Here is a 17306-nt window from a genome sequence, read left to right on the forward strand (position 1 = left end):
AAGTAGTTCATCTTTATATATTTTTTTGCTTTACTGGACTTCTTCATCCCCAAACAAATCTCAGTAATATTCATAGAATTTAAAAAATATCCAGTACCTGAGGATAAAAGTCACGGTGTATGGCATCCAATAAAAAAATTAGTAGATATGCAAAGAAGCAGGAAAATATAACCTAGAATTGGGGGTGGGGGGTGGGAAACAATCAATAGAAAAAGACCAGAAATTATACAGATGCTAGAATTAGTAAAGGCATTCAACAGTTATTATAACTAGATTCCACATGTTCAAGAAGGTAGAATAAATATTGGACATATTGAGTTGAGAAATGGCACAAATAGAAGGAACAAACTGAAGTTATAGAGATGGCAAGTATAACATTTTTTAAGAGGTGCACTATCACTAACAGATTAGAAAGTTCAGAAGAAAAGATTAGTGAACCTGAAGACACTGATAGAAACTATCTGAAATGAATCACTGAAAAAAAGGACAAAAATAATGAATAAAGTATCAGTGAACTATGAGACAATTTGAAGTGGCCTACTATATGTGTAAATAGCGTCCTTGAAGGAAAAAAAATAAAAAATATTTTAAGAAACAATGGCTGAAAATTTCCTAACTTTGATAAGAGCTAAAACCCTACATCTATGAAGCTCAACATGCCTGCAGCACAGAAGACATTAAGGAAATTATGCCAAGACATATTGTAACCAAACTGACTAGAATGGTTAAAAAAAATTCTTAAAAGCAACCAGAGAAAAAGGATACATAGCATTGAGGAACAAAGTTAAAAATGACAGCATATTGCTTGTTGGAAGTCAAAAGACAGCAGTGCACCTTTTTTAAGTATTGAAAGAAAACACTTGTCAAGCTATAATTCTATGGCAGGCTAAAATATCTTGAAAAATGAGAATAAAACTGAAGACTTTTATATATATATAAAATTCATATATATATATAAATTCATATATATATGTATATATATATATGCTGAAATACTCATCCCTCAAAGACCTGAAGTATAAGAAATGTTAAAGGAAGTCTTCCAAGCAGAGGAAAATGTTACCAGGTGAAATCTGGATATATATAAATTTATACAGAATATCAAAGATGATAACTATGTGAGTAAATGTTAAATCTTATGTTGGATTTTTCATTTTATTGAAAGCGGAATGTCTTACATGTTTTTGATTTCCTGATAATTTACTTTCACAAAAGGTAGAGGATGCTAAGGGAGGAACTCATATCTTAGCTTAATTTTGACTAAATAAGGAGAACTAATGAAATAGAACGGAAGAATCTTGTGCAAACAGTGGTCATGTTATTTTACAGTTTAAAATTATCAAGAAGAGATTCTGGACATTGTTAGATTTGTACCAGGAATTTAGATATTCCCTATTTCAAAATGATCAGCAGAAACAAGAAATGTTTTTAAGATCAGAGACTCTAAGAGTTCACTAACCTAGAAGAGTTGACAGGAAGATAATCTCATGAATAAAATTCTGACAATGCAGTTTGGCTACACATGAAACTTTGTAGAGAACATTTTAAAAAGAACATTGTAATCTATGCATGTAAATTTATTTATTCTTTCTCCTAAAGAATTTGAGAAAGTTGAATGTACATACGGAAAAATAAAAGTAGCTAACAATAAGGGTAAAAAATATAGATAGAATAGATATATTATTGGTAGAATAGAAGTTAAATGTTGGGGAAGTTTGAATATAGTTGCCAAATTATGAAAGGACATGTACAAAACAGTGAAAACATAGTATCTATTCTATAGTAGTAACTCAGGAAATTATAATTGGATACATGAATATGAGAGAGAGGCATAGAACTATACTCCAGGAAGTTTAAAGAGAAGGACAATTTAGTGTAAAAAATACTACAGAAAATTAAGACTAGCTTGTAGAAATTTGGCTTGGCAAAACAAAATGTAGCAAAAAGGAACTCTGTACGAGTGGAGTAGATGATATGGGGGATAATAGAGTCATTGAAATGCTGAATTGGATTGGACAATTGGATTTGTCCTTCCTAACAGAGAAAATTATTTTCAACCCAGAAAGGGTAGAATACATATGGTTTATAGGAAATTGAATCCTAAGATTTTTATGGTGGTAATGTAAGAATATTCTGGTGCTTTAAAACACTTTTTTTATAAATGAAATGAAGTTAAATTTAGATGTCATTTTTGCACAGGGTGCTAATCTTCTCTGTGTTCTTCCAGTTTTAGTATATGTGCTGCCAAAGTTATCACTCCTAGTTCTTTAAATTAGTTAAAAACTTAAGATGTAGCTGAAATAGATCTCATTGTAATGAAAGAACAGCTGTAAATCATTATCTGTAATCTCAAGAGTTGCTTAAATTTGTAGGCATAAAAGAAAAATTGAATAAAGGTTTTTCTTATTTAAGCAAAATTAAAATTTTGCAAAGTGAGATTTTTATGAATTCTTACAAAATTTTATTTACATATATGTTCTAATATGGTAAAAAATGTATAACATTAAATTTACCATCTTAACCAGGTTTCAGTGCTGATATATTTGAAATGCATCATGAACAATAGCAATTTTTAGAATATTTTTGTTGTATTTTGTTTCAAATGTACTAGAAGTTCATTATTCTAAGTAACCTGACATTTAGATTCAAGAGAATTATTAGAATTATAACTTGCAAGCAATTTTTACAAAACCCTCATTATAATCTTTGTTCTCTACTGAAGATAATGAGGCAGTATGCTTAGTGATTATAAGGATGATCTCTGGTGTCAGAGTATTTGAGTATATTTTCTTGCTCTGTCACTGAACTTATTTAGACTCTATACTTTGGTAAGATGGAGGTCATCATAGGTTATACCTCAAAGCATTATTGTGAATGCTAAATGAATCAATATATTTAAATACTTTAAATAGCTTCTGGCACATAGTACAAACTTAATAACTTTTGTTATTATTATTGACAATTGAAAACTACCCATAGGTTTAATCCAGACTCTTAGTTTATGTAAAATTTAACAAACTATAATCAAGAGTAAAAGATATACCCTAAGCACATCTTAGTTTTAAAAATTCAGTCATAAACTGTGTTGAACTGCAGTATTAACCCATTAATATTTAATGTGATTACTGATACATTTGTGTGTGTAGAAACCAGATTGTTTCATATATTCTATTGGCTTGCTTGTTTTAGCATTTTTTTCTTACCTCACCTTCTTTTATGAATTAGTCAAATATTTTATATTACTCTATTTCATCTATTTCTATAACATTTTTAGTTGTATATTTTATAGCCTTTTAGTGGTGGTCACCAAATTTACAATTTGTATCCTTTACTTTTTGCAGTTTAATAAAAGGATTACTTTTACCACTTTCTTGATAATGCTAACTTAAAACATTTTAGCTCCATTTTGCTACCTCCTATTTTATTCATTATTATCATACATTTTAGGTTTATGTATACTTTAAACCCTTTGAATAGTATTGTTTTGTACAGTCAGTATTTATTCATATTTACCAAAACATTTACTTTCTCTTTTATGCTTTGTTTCTTTCTGCATTTCTGTGTTTCTGTATCAATCATTTTTCTTCTGCCTGAAAAAGCCCCTCTAGTGCTTCTTTTGGTTAAGGTCTATTGATGATGAATTATTGTAGTTTTGTCTGAAAATGTCTTTATTTTGTCATTTTTAATTTGGGGGGTTGGGTTTTTATGTTGGTAGTTATTTTCTTTCAGTACTTTAAAGATGTTATTCTATTGTTTTAAGCCTTCTGTCATTTCTACTGAGAAGTACATTGTCAAGTTTGTTTCTTCTTTGAAAGCAAATGTCTTTTTTTTTGGGGGGGGTGGTCTATTCAATGTGTCAGAAGTGTGGTTCTCTTTATACTTATTTGTCCGAGGTTTGCAGTAGGGTCTTTCATAATTTTAAATAATTTTTACTATTATATCTTCATAAATTTCTTCTGTCACATTCTTTCTGCATATCTTTTGGAGACTCTAAGAAATAGATATGTTACACCTATTTACTATGCCTCAACCATCTCTTATAGTCCCTAAGTATCATGTTTTCTTTTTCTTTTTTTAATTTATTTTATTTTTTTATTGTGCTTCAGTTTAGATATCTTCTTCGGGCATATCTTTCAATTAACTAATCTTTTAATTTTTTTTTAACTCTGTTTCAAATCCTATTACACTGATCTATTTTTTAATTTCAGATATTCTATTTTTCAGTTCTAGAATGAATTCTATTTAAATATTTACAAAGATTTTACTTCTCAGGAGAAATTCTCCATGTTTTTAGCTCTTCTTTTTCATTATTTTCTTGTTTTCTTGAACACATTAATTATACTAATTTTAAAGTTCTGTGTATTAATTCCAGTACCTACATCACCTATTAGTCTGTTGTTATTTTCTGTTATTTTTTTTCTCTTGAGGTTTGATCATGCATGTCTATCTTTTGGCATGCCCTCTAATTTTTAATGAAATGCCATATGTTGCATGTAACTTTAAATGGTGTTATGTTTGACTAGAGAGATTTTATACTTTCCTTTGCATGGCAGATGGAAATCTGAGATTACCTTAATCCAGTCATTATTATAGTGATTGTATTTTTTCTAGGGCTTAGTTTACCTCTGGTTTGTTAATTTTCTTAAGTAGTTCTCTAGAGATTTTAGCTGTAAGCCTGATGTGGTCAAGACCTCTGTCTGTCAAGTTCTGAACTTCAGTCTTTAATACATTTGTGTTTTGGCTTAGATTATTAGCATCACCCCATCCCTTATCCAATGGCAAAAAGGTTCCTAGGGAAAATTATGTGTTTTTGAGGCTCCTCAAACCTGAAATTTTGCCATTCTGGCTTAATAAGACCACAGTAAGCTTTTTCTCAGCTCTTTAACAGCAGCCTCACCAGGTCAAAACTCAAATTCTTTCTTTGTTGCCTGTTAGGAGTAAATGCCACCAGGGAGAAAGCACCTACAAAATGATAGCTTATCTTTCAGAAGTTCTACCCTATTTAGAATCTTAGCCTCTTTTGTCTATGCTGACAACTCAAAGTTAGAGGCATCCACAACTCTATGAGGCCTTTAAAAATAGGATTTTATTATATTTTATCTGTATTTAAATTATTTTTGGTAAAAATATGGTTTTCTGCAAACTTACTGCCTCTAAAATCTACGTCATCCAATGACTGATTTGTTTTCTGAACTTCTACCCATAGACAGTAAAAATTATAAAATGTGGGTGCCTGGGTGGCTCAGTCAGTTAAGTGTCTGCCTTCAGCACAGATCATGATCTCAGGGTCCTGGGTTTGAGCCCTTTATGAAGCTCTACATCAGGCATCTGGCTCCCTGCTCAGTGGGGAGTCTGTTTCTTCCTCTCTTCCTGTCCCTTCCTCTCACTTGTGCTTTCACTCTCTCTCACTGTCTCTCTCTCAAATAAAATCTTTTAAAAAATTTTAAGATGCTTTCAAGAACTTCTTTATTTTATAATTTCTAGTACCACATACCTGATAATAAAATTATTATAAAAGTGAATTATTTTTTCATCATCAATAAATATAAAATCACACAAAATAATAATGTTCAGATACTCTATATTTGAAGGTTTTCACAAATTGTGACTGGATTTCTGTTTTTTAAAGTGGTAAAATCAGTTTTCCTTTGGGTGACTAGATAGGATTAGTATTAGGAAAAGTGTGGAGAAGCACTAGTTCAGCATTTAGGGTAGAGAGGCATATAGTTTCAAAGATACAGCATGTGAGGGATGGAGTTTTTAGTAGATTACTATTCCTCATAATGTGAACAAAGAAAGAGATATCTAATTATTCTACTTGGTATCAAATTCTAAATTACTAAATATGCATACCAAATTCTGGAATAAAAACAGTGAAGTGTGTAAAAATGGGAAAATAAATTCTCTTCTCTTTTGTATACGCAAAGAATGTTACTACTGGTTATACAGTTTAAAATATTAAGTGAATGCAAGTGACTAAATTGTATGATGAATCAGAAGCATAATATCACAAGGATTAATTAATTGCTAATTACATTTTTAGATTACCAGCTTCATGTAGCCTATTAATTTACATTCTCAATGCACGTAATAATTTACAATATTCAAGAGAGTGTGGATCATTTTGTTTAGAAAATTTATTAATGTAGGATTTCTACATAATAAATTTAAGTAGTTACTGTTAATATATTTTTATGTTATGTATTAATAATTTAGTCCTAACAAATAATACAATATGATTGGCTAAATATCATATATATTATTTATATATGTGTTACGAAGCAACACAAATTGATGTCTAAATTTGACATTACAGTATGGTAATAACTCACTCTTAATGTGTTTATTTTTTTATTTTTAAAATTTTTATTTATTTATTTATTCATGAGAGACAAAGAGAGAGAGAGGCAGAGACACAGGCAGAGGGAGAAACAGGCTCCATGCAAGAGCCCAATGCGGGACTTGATTCCAGGACCCCAGGATCACGCCCTGGGCCAAAGGCAGGTGCTAAACCACTGAGCCACCCAGGGATCCCCTCTTAATGTGTTTAAATAATGTATGTAGATCCATCCTACTTTCCAGAGTTTTTATAATCAACTCTTTTTAAATTTTAGTATCTCATTGACTTTAAGTCTTTTACTTTTATATCCCACTTAAAATTTATAATAAATACGTCTATCTCCAATGATAGAACAACCTTGATATACTTTCTTGCAAATTTATTATTTTTTGTGCCACTTGAATTGATAATTAGGAATGATACATACTTTTTATCCCTTCTTTCAGCATGATTTTTGGAATTCACAGGTTGGAATTTCTGATGAACTACCTGACTTGACTAACTACTATGCTGCTTTCTTGTCAAGAACACAAAAATCTACTAAACTGTCAGATATGGTAAGAAGACTCCTCTATAACCAAACTTATTTGTAATCTAGGAATCATGGAAATGACTGTATAACATGAACAGTATATTAGGATCTGAGAGAGATACCTGGTAGGCTGTTGTAACATCTTTGGCTAGCATGTACTTCCTTATTTTTAAAGTTGAACAAAATTCTTGAAGGCTAAGCAGAAGTCTAGCATTGCTCTGGGAGAGACTATTACATGGAACATCTCCTTTCGGGCCAGAGAACATCTGTTTTTAGGATATATAGGAAAATATAATCATGTTGTGTATGAAGTAGAAGGTTTACTTTAGGTTCAGCTCAGTTTATTTATCAGTGTAAATTTTTTCTTTTCAGTTTAAATCCATCTTGTACCTAAGACTCTTCAGTGCCCTGTTTTAATCCATGCTAATTTGTATTTTAAATGTTGATATGAATTTTTCTAACTAAATTTCCATTTTATAAATACCTTCTATTGAATAAGTTGAAATAAGTAAAGCAGATGAAGTTTAAAATTGAATACTTGACTGTTTCATGCAGAATAAATTTACTAAAAGATCAATTTGAAATTTGCAGTTAAAAAGTTAGCCTTCCATGTGTAGGTATTGTTAAAATGAATTTTTATAGAAATTGGGCTGTCATTATATTATTAATAACAAATTATCAAAACAAGCTCATCAACCAGGTTTTAAAGTTTAGCCATCAACTTGAGAAGTAGCATTGCTTGCTGAAATAAAATTTTAGTAGGTGCACAATGCCAAGAGTTGAATAATAATGTTTTTAGTGGTGAGGTAACTGATAGAAAATTAGGAAGAACTAGTTTAAAGAAAGGACAAATGCAAGCTAGTTAAATTGATATCTGGGAATGTCTAAGATGTGAAAGAAATTAATTTGATGAGAGCTATCAGAAATGCTATCAGACATTAGCATCAGGTTTTATGATTTTTTTTTTGTCGCTGTAAGTTCAAAGAGAGTTTAAAATCATCCAGCAGTGTTCTTGACACGGGAGAGTCTCATACTTGTTAAATAAATGTGGTTTTTAAAAATGTTTTAATAGATCATTTCTTTATCTTGAGAAATTTTATGGTTGTGTTGTGTTTCTCAAGTGAGTCATTGTACACATTAGGATCCACTGTGGAGAATGTCAGAAGTCATTTATTACTAGTACAGAGTTTTTAAGCATAAGAATATTTAGTGAATTCATAGTTATTTCTCTTATAATATTATAGCTACTAGGAAAAAATGCAAATCTATGAAGGTACCCATAAAGAATGCATATGCATTTGCTAAATCTGTTTGTAGTGAAACAAGTTGGTGATGAGCCCTAAAGAAGATGAGTTATTCTATCAGTTGCTTTTACTTAATTTAAATTTTTCTCTTTTAACTTGGATATGGAAACTCCTTTTTTAAGTATTGCTGTTTTTTGACATGAAATACTTGCAATTGAAAGTATTGGGCGGTACCTTGCTTACCCAAGAAGCAAAATAGTTTAATCACACAGAACACTTCAATTTTGGAAACTCTTCGGCAAATATCATGCCCTTAAAACATATTGAGTATATATCTCATAAAAAATCCAAATTATTGATCTCAGGTCAAAATTGATCTCAAACTTATGAAATAATGGAATTAATTTTATAATTTTTACTTAAAAATATTAGAAAATTTACCTTCTACATATTTAAAATTTACATGTATAGATATGCTATAATTTTAAAGCGTATATAGTTTGATTTTCAACATTTTTATAAGTTTCATGTAAAAATATTTAAAAACTCAGGCTTCTGGTTTCATATGAAAGACATATACATATATCTCTCTTTCTTTTACATGGTCCCAATGAAATAGGTTTTTTTTTTTTAAACTACAACATAGTATTATTTTAATATAAAAAGACAAACCAATTGAAAATATGATAAATGGAAGCTAGAAACAAGCCAAACATCTGTTTATTAGGCATTCCAGAAACAGAATGCTAAGATTAGGAGTATTTGATATAAAAAACAGTAAGTTATCCTGAACTGAATAAAAACAGAAATCTTCAATTAGAAGAACTCAACAAAATACCAAGGAACTTGAATTTTAAAAGACATACATCCCTTTTATATTGTTTTGCATTTTCAGAAAACTAGAATTAAAATACCCTTGAAGCTTCCACAGAGAAAAGTAACTAGGTCACCTACAGAGGGATGAGAAGCATATTGATATCAAACACTTTCCCAGCAGCATTAGTAACATTTCAGAGCTAGGAGATAATGAAATAATACTTTCTTGAATTTCCAAGAGGAAATAAATACGAATATAAAATTCTGCCTTTATCCAATGTAAATGAATCAAGAAAATAATTTTCTGGCATGGGACAGCTCAGAAAGTTAGTACTTTTACATTTCCATGTATAAGGATGCTCCAGCAAAATATAAAAAGGGAAATGAGAGAATGGTGATATACCCCTAGAATAAACATTTCCTGGGTAGAGTAAAATAAAAACAAATTAATAAAGAAGGCATTTTTAGCTAATTTGTGGGTCATTCTTGAAGAATCGTGAGTTTGGTGACAGAATTTCATTTACTTCTCTATGTGTTTGGCCATACTAGTTGGTTTGATAGGAAATAACTATGATATTCAAATTTTTGTTTTAATACTGAGTGGTTTTAGATCAATCTATACGAAGTATGGAGGACCTAGTTATAATATAGAAATATAAATATTAGAAAACTTAGTATCAGTAGGACAATAAAAACAAGAAGTGAAAGATTGGGAAACTGTAAAATGTGCCAGATTTCTTATAGTACTCAGAGTCAAGAGTTGTCAAAAATTGACAAATTGCAGTATAAGTCCTTATATTAAACTTGTAATGGTTAAATAAAAAAAAAGAAAAAAAGAAAAAACCCAAAAAACCTCTAAGTAATAACTCAGTTACTGTTAAAATAAATTATTTCTGGGGATGGAACTAGAGAGAGGTCAAGGAAGACAATTTTACTGTTCATTTTAGAATCCTAATTTGATATCTATTTATGCTGTGAATATATTATTTTAAAATAAAATAGTACTCATGAGTTAATGATGAATATATATTTGGAATGGCATGATCTACTGGCAACTGAACTGACCCATTCTCTGCAAACATCAAAATTATAGATAAATTAGAAATAAATATATTCATGAGTTCTTCCAGAATTAGGAAGAAATAAGGAGTACACAGGCTAAAAGCTAAATTAAGGGGGGCCAGAGAGTGACAAGTAGATCACTAAAGTTCACTTTTACCATGAGAACCTTTGCCAAACCAGATGACATTGAATTTTAATTTTTAAAGCTTCCAAGGCCTCTAGGGAATGAAATAAAGCTTAAAACTCTCTCACAGTGGGTAGTCTCAAAGAAAATTCATTAATACAGTAAAATCTCCAGAGGGCAAGCTGTGCAGGTTAACAGTGGTATAAATCTTCTTTTCCTACCCATTAGAGGATTGGAGAGAAGTTAGTGGTATTGGACACTTTGATTTTGAGTGAATATTAGGGGAATCACCCCTGAGAATCTGTTACATTTTATATTCACGTAATGATGTGAATTGTTAAAAAACAAAACATCTCTCACAGATATTAATGAAATTAATTTTATTAATAAAAATAAGAGCTAGTGCTTATATAGTGTTTATTCTGTACCAGGCATCATGCCAAATGATACTCATTTGAGTACTATAATTATGGAGATTTTTAAAAATGAGGGAACTAGGGAATTCCTGGTGTCTCAATCAGTTAAGCTGCTAACTCTTGCTTTTGGCTGGGGTCATGATCTCAGGGTCCTAGGATGGAGCCCCATGACAGGCTCTGCACTCAGTGGGAAGTCTGCTTGAGGATTATCCCTTCCCCTTACCCTCTGCCCTTTCCCCCACTTGTGCACATGCTCTATCTCTCTCTCTCTCTCAAATAAATAAATAAATCTTTAAAAAATGAGGAAACTGAGGCTCAGAATTTAAAGTTTAAATGACAGAGTCAGAATTCAAACTGAAGCAATCGAGTAATAGAGTTCACTTTCTTGTTTTGTGCTCTTCTCCTCTGGCTTGAAGAATTAGGCTTATGAAAAATAAATATGACAGTATAATAAGTGATTTTTATGACTTAAAACAAGAGATAGATAACAGGATCTCAGACATTGTAAAGAACAGAACTTTTCTTAAAATGCAATTTCTGTTTAGCAGAGACTGATAGAAGATTCAGTATTACAAGCAATATTGAAGTTAATAACTTTCCTGTAGTTATTGAGAGACTCAAAATTAATGACTATCACTTTAGTGGGAGAGTTGGAAGAATTTAATATACTTAGGTCACTTCATGGCTCAGAAAGGAGCATCATTTGCCTAATGACAGTTGGCATCAAAAAAAAATCACAAAAAATTTGAGCAACATTTTCTAAAAATTAAAAAATGACTTGAATTTATTAGGCTTATTTCGTGAATAGTTTGCACTACAACATTTATTACTTGATAAACAGGCTTATAATACAGAAAGTTGAGAATGAAGGGAATTTAAAAATAAATTTTGATTTATATATTTATTTATATTTTAATTTATATTAATTTGAGTTGTTAAATATTTTGAATATCATCCCTGAATAGGTTAAAGTTTAAGAACAAAAGCTTTGTAATCAGAGAAATATTGATTTTTGTCATCAAGTTTTCATTTAAATTCCAGCTAGTTAACATACAATAATAGTACAATAGTTTTCATACAGTAGTACAATATTAGTTTCAGGTATAGAATTTAGTGATTCAGTACTTACCTACAATCTGCATCACCTGTTATACCTGTTTCCTCACTCCCACCTCCCCTCCAGTAAGCATCAGTTTGTTCTCTAGAATTAAGAGTCTATTTCTTGGTTCGCCTCTCTTTCTTTTCCTCCTATGTTCATTTGATTTGTTTCTTAAATTCCATGTATGAGCAAGATCATAGGGTATTTGTCTTTCCCTGACTGACATATTTCACTTAACATAATACTCTCTAGCTCCATCCATGTTGTTGAAAATGGCAAGATTTCATTCTTTTCAATGACTGAGTAATATTCTATAGTGTGTGTGTGTGTGTGTGTGTGTGTGTGTGTGTGTATTTCATATATTCTTTATCCATTCATCAGTTGATGTACATTTGGGCCCTTTCCATATTTTAGCTATTGTTGATATTGCTGCTATAAACAATGGGTGCCTGTATCCCTTGGAACTAGTATTTTTGTAACCTTACCTAGTAGTGCGATTGCTAGATAATAGGGTAGTTCTAATTTTAACTTTTTGAGGAAACTCCATACTGTTTTCCAGAGTTCACCAGTTTTCCCTCCCCTAACAGTGTAAGAGGGTTCCCCTTTATCCACATCCTCACCAACACCTGTTTCTTGTATTGTTGATTTTAGCCATTCTCATTGTAGTTTTGATTTGTAGAGAAAGGGTTTTTTGATTTCTACTCCACCTCCTGGATGCCTGAGCTTAGGCAACTTCTTTAAGTCTGTTACTTTTTTCTTTTTCTTTTTCTTTTTCTTTTTCTTTTTCTTTTTCTTTTTCTTTTTCTTTTTCTTTTTCTTTTTCTTTTCTTTTCTTTCCTTTTCTTTTTTTTCTTTTTCTTTTTCTTTTCTTTTCCTTCTCTTCTCTTCTTTCCTTTTCTTTTAAAAAAGATTTTATTCATTTATTAGAGAGAGAAAGAGCCTGCACAAATGGAGAATTAGCAGGCAGAGGCAGAGGGAGAAGCAGGCTCCCCACTGAGCAGGGAACCTGGTTGGGACTTGATCCTAGGACTCTGGGATCATGACCTGAGCCAAAGGCAGATGCTCAATCAGCTAAGCCACTCAGGTGCCCCTAAATCTCAATTTCCTCAGATATTAAAGAAGGATGGTAAATTAAATAGGGATAACATAATAGGGTCATAGTAATAGATAAATATATTATTGCTTTGAACACTTATTTATTTTGTGAGTAAGCTATGAGTAAGTTAGCTATAAAAATTGTAAATGGCAGGGTTATGGTTCAAAGCTAAGTCAATTCCATTCCAAAGCCTATACTCTTTTTTTATCATTCCATAATATTAATGAAGAGCATATATTGAAATATGGTAATGTCATTTTCTTTTTAACATCTTTTTAAAGTGACATTTACCTTCTTCAACCAGAGAGACCCTCTGTCTTCCATGGTATTGCTATGTCAGAAATGCAGAGACAGAATAAATGTTCAGATTTTGACTTGGGAAACATTTCTTGAAGCTCATTTCAGAGATGATAATTGTGGAGTCCATAGCTTTATAATAGAGCTTTTAAAGAGTGAAAGTGTCTTCTAATTTCCACTTTCCTTTAATATTCTAGAAGTAGAGGTTGGCTAAGAGATCCAACTTCTCTGTTAATTAGCTATTTCTGAATGATAAACTCAAAAATCTCAGTAGCATCAAACAAAAACCATTTATTAAACTGCAGGATTGCAGTTTAGCTAGCGAAATTTACCCCAGGGTGCAGGTTTGCTTGGGAAAATCTGTCTTATGCTTGACTGAGGTGGCTCTTGGGACCAGCAGGATAACTGGGGCATATTCTCCCTTATGCTGCCATTTGACTGAGGTGGCTCTTGGGACCAGCAGGATAACTGGGGCATATTCTCCTCATGGTGATAGCTGAAATACAAGAATCTTACTAGAGGAAAGAGAATAGGAAAATTACAGAACAAGGGAATTTTACTGCTACACTGAAAGAAAGAGCCTCTCCTGTACTGGAAGGATATATAAGGATAAAGCCTATCTAAAAACTCCCTTGGGAGCAAGGGAGTTGATATTTGAGTGTGAAACTTGCATCATGCTCTCCCACATTGTGGGTGAACTCTGGTAAGATTGGCGGTTGGGTAGTAATGGTGGATAAATGGAGACTGAAGTTAAGAAATCCCAGAAGGGATAAAGTATGAATTCCACTTAATGCTTGAGAGCCTGGATGGGTGCTAGAGTAATACTATCCTTCCCCCATACTGGTGGCTACTGCAAATAGAAAGTTAAAATGGTTGGGGTACCTGGGTGGCTCAGTTGGTTAAGCATCTGCCTTCACCAGGTCATGATCTTGGGATCCTGGGGTGGAGTCTATATCAGGCTCCTTGCTCAGCAGGGGAAAAAAAAAAAAAAAAAAAAAAAGAAAGTCCTCAGTCAGGGTCTAGTCAGAAATAGATAATACAAGTAATTGTATATATTGGAGAACTGAAAAGGCAAAAAGAAACACTAAAGTATCTTAGAAATAGTAACAGAGGCAATCAGTGCCACCATTTTTAGGCCTTGGGGAGCAAGAGGAATAGGTGAAATTATTATAACTTGAAAACTTGGAGAGACCTGTAATTGCTGGGATTCAGCTTTCTGAAGAGGCGGTATAGCTCAGCTGGTGCTAGTGTCTCAGGAGCTCAAAAGTGAGATCAGATCCTTGGGACTTTGAAGATAGTAAAAATGTATTAGAAATGGATTTCATCTGAACTATTTCACAAGAATCAAAGTTATTCTGACTAAAAACTATATTACCCTCAATCTTTTTTAGAATTTCTCACTGGGATTTATATAGAAAATACTTTGATTTTTGCATAGTATTTAAAGTTTATTTTGTTGGTTGATTAGCTTGCTTATTGGTATCGTATCATTCATCTAACCATTGGTGAGGGAAGGTACATTAAAATTATTTTCTGGATATAAGCTTATTAATGCAAGTAAAGGAATTTATGCAAATGATTTCTGACACACAGGAAACTGAGTTGGTCTCAGTGCACTTAGATACTGCCTGTATTTCCATTACATTTTGAAGCCTCTCTAAATTTTCATGTAATCGTCTAACTTCATTAGTTCAGAAAATGTGTTTGATATGCAAGTAGCAAGAATAAGTGCTGCTGGATGCTATCTTCATCAAAGCAGAGAAAGAATAGTGAAGGCAACTCCTGATCCAGATGCTTTGGGATAAGCCAGATTCTAGTAGCCTATATTTTGATTGGGTGCAATTGCCTGTCAGTACCTATACAGATTGTGAGAAGAATGCTGTTCTATAGTTTTAGGTATTTTTGGTTGCCCTACATTAGTCTCAGAAGTAAGTAATAACTTCATGAAGAAATTATTTTATCTTTACTCTTTGGTTGTACTTTCATGTGTTTTGTAAATGAAATCTGTCCCAACTATGAAGGTGTCATGTTTATTTAAAATGAACAACAGCAAAATGACTCATATTCTGTATAATCTCTGAGGTTTAAATTTTGCTAAATTTGTAGCATCCATCCCAATCTGATTCCTATATTTTATTTTATTTATTTATTTTTTAATTTTTATTTTATTATTTATGATAGTCACAGAGAGAGAGAGAGAGAGAGAGAGAGAAAGAGAGAGAGAGAGAGAGACAGAGACACAGGCAGAGGGAGAAGCAGGCTCCATGCACCGGGAGCCTGACGTGGGATTTGATCCCGGGTTTCCAGGATCGCGCCCTGGGCCAAAGGCAGGCGCCAAACCGCTGCGCCACCCAGGGATCCCTCCTATATTTTATATTGACCTGTCATTATTTTGTAGCTTATGTGGTATAATTTTGAAGGGATACAGAGTGACATAAGGAAAACTAAAGCAGGAGCATGTTGGAAAAATTGTAGCTACACAGATTCATTTGCTGCTATGGGAAAGAATTACTGCTTTCAAATTAAGAAGCAGATACATAGGAAGAAATACCTTCATTCACCAGTCTTTCTAATACCTTCTATTATATCCTGTTGGCTGAATCCAACAGAGAGCCATTTAACAAAGCACAAATATGGTTTGAAGATTCCCACGCGTGGCCCTGGAACAATAAAAAGCTAAAAATCTGGTATATTTCACTCCCTTGACCACTTAGCATCCATATGCATCTTTTTACTCATATGTGAATTTCCACATGATATTCCAAACAACTCTTATGTTTCTGCCTAATATAATACAACTATATTTTGTATAACAAAAGTTTTCTCACTCTTCAAAATGAGGAGATAAAAGTTTCCAACAGTGATTTTCTATCTCTGGCCAGTTCATTTGTTCAACAATTAAAATCCTATGTGATCTGAGTTCAGACTGGAATAAAAATTTGGTCATAGCCTATCTAAATATTTTGTTATCTAAATACTGTTATAATTTTTTTCTTTTCCCTTTTTTAAAAAAAGATTTATTTATTTGAGAGAGAGAGAGTGTGTGTATGCACATAGGTGAGTGAGAGGAAATGAAGAGGGGCAGAGAGGGAGAGAGAATCTACAGCAGACGCCCCACTGAGTGCAGAACCTGATACAGGCTTGCTCTCACAACTGTGAGGCCATGACCTGAGCTGAAATCAATAGTCTGTCTCTTAACTGACTGAGCCACCCAGGCACCCCACTTTGTTAACTTCTTATAAAACTTTTAGAAAATAAAAAGAAGGAAGATGAAAATAGTTAAAACATACACACACACACACACACACACACACACACACACACACACACAGGAAGAGAGAAGGAAATTTATCTGAATAGCTGCCACAGCCCTTATTTCTTAACTAGTCCAAGGCTGTAGATGATATTTCTGACTTCCTTTTTCTGCACCCCCCCCCCCATGTTTCCTTTGCCCTCAATCAGGGTATCAGTTGTTCAGTGTTCTTTATGTAATGGAAGACTAAACCTGTGCCCTGATAAAGTGTTTCCTGCCTTCACTGTGTATCAGCAATTTAGATTTCACTTGTTAATTGTGACAAATCACTACAGTCAATAGAGTAACCTCTACTTCGTTTCAGTAGCATCAGTCACCCCAAATGCTAGTTAAACACTCAAATTTCAGTTCTGTAGAATCAGAGCTGTATCTCTAAGTGGAAGCATTTCTCTCTTGGGAATCAAAATTTATAAATAAATAGAGCTCAAAGTTATGGAGACAGGAGGCAAACACTTTGTGTGTTATTGGTAAAATAATGAGAAGAGGTACTTGATATATATTGCATATGAAGCACCATGTGTGCTTAAACTCTGTCGTCTCAAGGTCTTATCTTGCAACTGGCACCTTAATTGAGTTTTCAGCAAGCCCTTCTATTGTTCTTGTAGATTGACTGCTTTTAAGTGATGAGGGTATGTTAGACCTAGTGAATTTTGTGAGCACAAGCCTGATGCTACATTTCTTTTACTGTGAAATAAGTTCCTTGATCAGAATTAATGTCTAGAATATCGTAACAGTAAATAAGCCAAAGGAGGGCAGTACTGGTGATAGAATTATTGACAAGGAAGACAGATGAGGTCCTTTATTGTAATGACTTTTTTAAGGTTTTGAAGTCAAGGTTATGCTGTGTTCTTAAAAAAGAGTAAGTGTTCTTTTTCTTCCTATTCTCTCGAAGAGTTTATTTTTTGCAAGATTGATTTATTCTTCCTTAAATTTTGATAAGGATTCACTCTTAAAGACTTCTAGACAT

The 17306-nt window shown here is 32.4% G+C and overlaps 1 protein-coding gene and 1 pseudogene across 1 annotated transcript in view; one reads left to right on the forward strand and one right to left on the reverse strand.

Annotated features, from left to right (window-relative positions):
* The window catches only part of STPG2 (sperm tail PG-rich repeat containing 2), a 537574-nt gene that overhangs the window by 160366 nt on the left and 359902 nt on the right, over nucleotides 1-17306 (forward strand). The window contains exon 9 of the mRNA XM_072757274.1: nucleotides 6808-6897. Within this exon, the coding sequence (XP_072613375.1) occupies nucleotides 6808-6897 (90 nt within the window). The remainder of the gene's footprint in view (nucleotides 1-6807; nucleotides 6898-17306) is intronic.
* On the reverse strand, nucleotides 2158-2257 carry LOC112932686 (U6 spliceosomal RNA; annotated as a pseudogene).

Source organism: Vulpes vulpes, chromosome 4 (genome assembly GCF_048418805.1).
Source record: "Vulpes vulpes isolate BD-2025 chromosome 4, VulVul3, whole genome shotgun sequence".
Lineage (NCBI taxonomy): Eukaryota > Metazoa > Chordata > Mammalia > Carnivora > Canidae > Vulpes > Vulpes vulpes.